Source organism: Monoraphidium neglectum, assembly GCF_000611645.1.
Source record: "Monoraphidium neglectum strain SAG 48.87 unplaced genomic scaffold scaffold02070, whole genome shotgun sequence".
Taxonomy (NCBI): Eukaryota; Viridiplantae; Chlorophyta; class Chlorophyceae; order Sphaeropleales; family Selenastraceae; genus Monoraphidium; species Monoraphidium neglectum.
Genome location: NW_014011558.1, coordinates 1 through 5,916, shown reverse-complemented (window position 1 = coordinate 5,916; position 5,916 = coordinate 1). Strand labels below are relative to the sequence as shown.

Below are 5,916 nucleotides of genomic sequence, written 5' to 3'. Positions count from 1 at the left end.
CCCTGCGGGACGCCGCCAAACTGACGCGACGCGTCGGTCACACTTGCGCCCCGCGACTCGCCTTGGGCTCGCCCCGCGCCGTCCCTTAGCCCGCGCCGCCCCTCGCCCCGCGCAGGCCGCTACTCTGGGCTCAAGGACGGCGGCGTGGTCGACAGGATCGGCCTGAAGGCCTGGCGCGACCGCCGCCGCCGCCAGTCCCTCGGCAGCCCCCTCTCCCCCGCCGCCGGCCGCGTCGCCGCCGCGCGCCCGCCGCCGTGCGTTGTGCACGTCATCCAGCGCAGCTCGCCCTTCAGCGGCGCCGACGACCCCGCGGCGACGGGCGAGTCCGAGGTCCACGTCGTCAGATCTCCAAAGTCGGGGGTGAACTTCTTCGACCTCGGGAACTTCGACGCGCAGTTCGAGGCCGCGCGGCGGCGCGCGCTGTGGCAGCTGCAGCAGATGGATCGTCCATCGGCAGCGGCGGCGGCGGCGGCAGCGGCTGCAGCGGCGGCAGGCATGCCGGCCGCGCCGCCGGCAGGCGCAGCAGGGGACTTCCTGGGCGCCCCCGTGCCGTTGGCTGTCGCGATGCAGAGGGCTGCTGCGCTGCGGGGCGCGGCCGTGGTGTTGGCGCGCCGCTCAGAGACTGGCGCGGGCACAACGCTGCGAGTTGCTCGGCGGCTCTTTCAGGGGGCAGCGCCGCGAGCGCCCTGAAGCGCGGTCGCAGCCACGCGCCGCCGGCCTCGTCGCGTCGCCGCTTGACCCACTGTGCGAGCCGCAGCTGCAGTCCCAGCAGCCACGCCGACAGCGGGGGCTGACGTGCTCCATCCACTGCAAGGGCACGTATGAGCGGGGCCAGTCCATCTGCTGTGTTGCTGTGTAGGAGAAAACCGGTCCGGCTGCATTGCACAAGTGCGGGCAAGCGGCGGCTGCTGTGACGGCATCAAGCCGACTTGAAAGCTTGCTTTTGTGTGGTCGTGAGCATCGCAGTCAACGCCGCACGTGTATGGTGCTGCAGTCCTGCTTGTGAGTGCCGCCCCGTCCGCTGCCAGATTTGTCCCCGATGCATGCTGCTTTTGGAGAGGGGGCCGCCCTGCGACCAAGGGCGGCTTCACTTCTCGGGCCCAGCCGAAAGCACATTGCGCCGCACCCCACACAATCCGCGCAACATTGGGTGCAGCGCGCAGGCCGCACAGCTGTCGCGGCAATGTGCAAGCACACTGCACATCTGTGCACAGCACACGGCTCTGTGGCCGGGCAGCCCACCCGGCGGCAGAAAGTGTGCGCGGATGCGGCTTGCATCCGGCTCGGCCGCTGATTTCATTTTTAGCCATTTAGATTACTCTTGCCTGCGCTGTGGCAGAGGGATGGGTGCTTTAGTGTACATCACAAGGCGCACAGGCGGGCGCACCAATGGGCTTTGCCACATGGAGACATGTGCAAAAGCTGGGTTCAGTCTGTCAGGCAGCTGTTTTCCTTCCTTCTCTGTTCTCTGCAGCGGCACGCGCTGCCACACATGACTCTGCCACGTATGACTGGTTGCTTGTTGCTGTTTTGATTGGGAACGAGGGTGTGAGTTGCTTTTCGCTAGAGGCCTTTGCTGTCACAGCTGCCACACGTGCACGCCAAGTCACCTTTAGTAAGGGCTAGGCTCTTTGTCACATGAGGTGTGCTACGCCAGCCCACAACAACGCAGCTGGCTTCCAACGGCTGTGCCAGCCAATCAGGCAGTCATCAAGCCAGCATTGCCGAGGCCAGCCCTGTGACGCAACCGCAACTCTGCAGCGTGGGTGCCACCACCGCACCACAAAAACAAATGCAGACTTCAATTTGTTGGCCAGCCACATGTTTGGCCCATTTGACTGTGAACTGATGCAGGGCCCTCAATCTCAACCACGTGTTGCAAAGGCGTCGTGCACATGCAAAAACTTGATTGCTCTGCAGGTCTGCTCTCGAACGCCCACGGTGTGCGAGAATGCACGCCTTGCAGCGTAGCAGCTCAGCTGTGTGTAGGCCCCAGACACAGGACAGCCAGGTTGACCGTCACCATCGCAGCCATTGTATTGCCTGGCTGCGGGGGCGGCGCCTCCTGCCGCAGCATGCGGCCCAAGATGATTGCCCAAACCCGCCCTGTACACACACTTTGTGTTTGCATCAAAGGCTCACTACAGCGGCCGGCCCTCAGCCCTCGTGGGCAGCCAGGAAGAACGTGGCGGCGGCAGGCGAGTCGGTGCCGACGTGCTGACGCGCCCACTCCGCAGGGTTGAACTTGCCGCGGTTGTCGAGGTTGGCGGCTTTCACTTTTGCGCCACCTGGCTGCTCGTACAACACAAACACGTAGCGGTGCCTGCAACAGCAGAAGGCGGGGCACCGCTGACTTTAGGTGGGGTGGGCGGGCAGCGCTGAGTGCAATTATGATTTAAGCAAGTATGAGCATGCGCGCACCTCCGCTTGTGCACACACACACCTCTCCATATTGAGAGTGCACGCTCGCAGGTGTGTGTGAGGGCGCGCACACGTGCGTGCATGCGTGCGAGTGCACCGTGATTGTCATTAGACTGCAACGCAACAATCAGATACTAAATGCAGCCAATCCGACACGTGCAACTCACGTGCCTTTGGGGGGCGTGGGCCCGTTGTAGGGGCAAAGCACGTCCCCGTTGCCCCCTCCAACCTCCCCTGCACGGCAGTTGACGACGAGCCAGTGCAGCCAGCTGCGGTTCTTAGGGGCATCCGGAGAGGGGGCGTCTGGGTCCGCCATGATCAGCGTAAAGAGGCTGCGCAGGCAAGGTGGAGGGTTGGGGTGATCTGTGGGGGGCGTGAAGACTTTTTGCAGACATGTTTGCAGCCACGGTTGGAATCGGACGCGGGGCCAGGTGCGCATGTGCTGTGGCATCGCTGCAGTGAAACAACTCGTGTGGAGGGGCGCCAGGCGGACGACGGGGCACCAAGGGACCAAGATAACTCATCCTGTTCAGCGACACTGCCCGTGGGGCGCCCAGGCAACACTGGCTTCGCAACCGCTGGAGTTCGTAGGTGGGCGTGGCTATGCACGAGGCGCACGTGCGCATTCACAGCTGCGCCCCGGCTCACCCGGGCTCCTCCACATGCACTTGTGGCTGCACAGCGGTCTGAGAGGGCTTGAGCTGCAGCCCGTCGTGAATGACGTGGCTCTTGTAAGCGACGCGCAGAGTGAATGTGCCGCTGGGCGTCGGCGCTGCGCCGTGGCCGGTGTCAGACAGAGCCTCCCCCAGCGAGCCTTGATAAGTTGTTTATAGCAAGGAGCATGCGTCAGCCGTGGCCTCAAGGTGGCATGAGGTGGTTTGAGGCACTGCGCGCAGGCGGCTTCAAACCAAGGCAATAGCTACTAGGCCGCCAAGCGGGCGATGACGGCGCGCTCGGAACCCCCGGACCCGATGCAACAGCAGCGCTTGCAGCGGGCCGTGATACCCACTCATGTTGCGCGTCGTGGCTCGAGAAGTTGGTGCACGCACACGGTGCCCCGGGATGGCAAGCAACAGACTTTGGCGAAGCAGCGTATGCCTGTGAATGTTGAGCATGAAAACTGGATTCAGTGAGACGTAGCGTGATTATTTTTGAAGCTTCGTAGCGTATCCGGCTCTTTTGATCTGTCGGAGATCGCCGTTAGGGCACACAAGGTTCAACGAAAGATAATCGTGCCCATAGCAGGTCCCTTGTTCATTGTTGCATTTGCGGTATAATTCAATTTCAGTGTGTCACCGTCAAAGGCCATCCGGAAGAACGGCACACCGTGATGCTGATGCTTGAAGCTGGAAGACCGGTCAAAAGCATAGCAGGCCAGGCGGTGCATGACCGAACAGCAAAGCAGCTGTGAGATCCAGCATCGCTGCCCATCCCCGCAGCCTCCTATGCCCATAACCCGCATACTTGGCCGCATTGAAACCCTCTCGGTCAGGGTGCGCCCCTATAGGCTACCTCATTGGAAGGCGCATCCTACACTGATGCAGTCAAACGAGATGGAGAGATGGAGTTGGACTATGCACACGCCTCCCTTGGTTAATACCCATGCTGCAAGCGACGCTGTGCCCATTTCAATGTGTGTGTGTGCGTGTGTGGGGGGGGGCGCGTGTGGGTATGCACGCTTGTGCGCGTGCGGTGAGCTACGCCCCCAAACGGTATTCACTGTGAACCGCTCCTAGCTTGGCCGCAGCTTGGAGAGTTGGATCAGATACTGGTGCCCATCATTATTGCCATTGGCCCGGCCCTCATCGAGCGGACTCACCTGCACCTCTATTGGCTCAGCAATGACCTTGCATTGATGTTTACTACTGCTGCCTTCGCTCCACTACCTGCCCCCATTACCTAATTCTGGTGTCGTGTGCCAAGCCAAAGACCTGCTGCATGCATTGCCGAGACCTGCCCTTACCAGTCAGCGTGGTCGTTCCAGAGTAGCATGGTCCATGGTGAGATAACAGATAAGGCACTGCGTGGACACATGACAATTGTAATCAATAATGACAACTGTAATCAATGATGACAATTGTCCTAGCAATGACGGTGTTGCTGGCTTGAGAGGCGGCAACATCTGATGCACTGCAATATCCTGCTGCAGGCTTGTGCCTTGACATCCAAAACGCGCACACAGAGCTGAAACGCCGCGGGGCAACATCGATTGCATGGTGATCGCTCGCAGTCGGACTCAATCGGGAATGTTGAACCAGCCAATTGTCACCCCTTGCGCTCGCACCACCAACGAGCTGCACAGTACGGTAGACGAGTGATGCAGTCAACGGCTGTGCTGGGCCGCTGTCACGGGTCCCAGGTCTATGCTTTCTTCTGGGAACACCAATGCGCTCATGAATTGCATTGCATTGCGTACATGACGATGATACCACACCGTTTAGCGTTGTTGACAGACAGCAACGATCTGACGAAGTTGCACAAGACATCCAAGCGATTCGCAGGGTAATTTTCTTGAACTCATTAATCCAAGATAGGCGACGCGTGCCCTTTAGTGCTTGGGAGGCGACCGAGTCGTGCCTAGCTCACAGTCTCATCGCCAACCCGCGTCCCATCACAAGAAAGCGACGGCTCACCAAGCGCAACTCTGCATCGATCATGCATCATGTCAACTAGAGTGCAGAAAGCGCGGGCCTGGCGCGAGGACCACCAAGTGGAGGGTGTCGACGCAGCGCACGGACACGGAGCCGCTGCACACGAACGGCTTCATGCATGGAGGAGATGCCAAGGCCTCTTTCGGCAGCGCCCATAATGCCGTCAGGCGGTCTGGACGGTTCCTTTGAGGAACAGTACACGCATCCATTGGCGGTGCTGCAGGTGCCAAAGCGGCGGCGGGTGGGGGCCAAGCGGCGTGCAGCCGGGGACCCATCGGCACTGCTTGCGGCGCTGAGCCGAGCACCAGCGGTCCCTTCTATGCAGGCAGCAGCAACGGCGGCGGCGCCATCATCGGCGTCCGATGCGAGCGCGGCGCTGTCTGCGGTGCCTGCACGGCCTATGGTGCTTTACGGACAGGACAAGTGGTGGGTAGCTGCCACCGCTCCTGTATGCACACACTCGCCGGGAAGGGCGCTGCTTTCCTGAACAGCAGCAGACCAACCATTGGTAGAGGCCCGCTTGGCATGCCTGCGCCTTTCACAACATTGCAAGCGCGTTGCAGCTGTTGCCGTGGTACAGCGGGCCTCGCCCGCCCCTCACCCTACGAATGCGGGTCAGCCTGCCCCAGCACGCTCTCTTCCATGCACAATATGATTTCTTGCCGCTCGATTGGTATGTTCAACCAATCTAGGTACCAAGCAAAGCTGCTCCAGCGCGACGCGGTTGCGGGCCGCGTGCTGGTGCACTACCAGGGCTACGACCCCGAGGGCGGGCCCTTCTGGCTGGAGGCGGGCTCGCCGCGGCTGTGGCTGGGGTCGTACCGCGACCGGGACTGGAAGTACC

At 61.4% G+C, this 5,916-nt stretch overlaps 3 protein-coding genes across 3 annotated transcripts in view; 2 read left to right on the top strand and 1 right to left on the bottom strand.

The window, feature by feature from the left end:
* Positions 1 to 690, top strand: part of MNEG_9809 (hypothetical protein) — a gene marked incomplete at both ends in the record, with an annotated part of 2,004 nt that extends 1,314 nt beyond the window's left edge. Inside the window, one exon of the mRNA XM_014041720.1 lies at positions 116 to 690. Coding sequence (XP_013897174.1) covers positions 116 to 690 — 575 coding nt within the window. The remainder of the gene's footprint in view (positions 1 to 115) is intronic.
* A 1,467-nt stretch (positions 691 to 2,157) lies between these two features.
* On the bottom strand, positions 2,158 to 2,737 carry MNEG_9808 (Protein D2; the record flags this gene model as incomplete). Its single annotated transcript, XM_014041719.1, has 2 exons — positions 2,158 to 2,323; positions 2,589 to 2,737. 2 exons carry the CDS (start codon positions 2,735 to 2,737, stop codon positions 2,158 to 2,160), a joined length of 315 nt encoding a protein of 104 aa, XP_013897173.1.
* A 2,492-nt stretch (positions 2,738 to 5,229) lies between these two features.
* MNEG_9807 (hypothetical protein) lies at positions 5,230 to 5,498 on the top strand (the record flags this gene model as incomplete). Its single annotated transcript, XM_014041718.1, has 1 exon — positions 5,230 to 5,498. A coding segment is annotated over one exon (269 nt), but the record flags the coding sequence as incomplete, so codon positions are not given.
* Between the last annotated feature and the right edge of the window lie 418 nt (positions 5,499 to 5,916).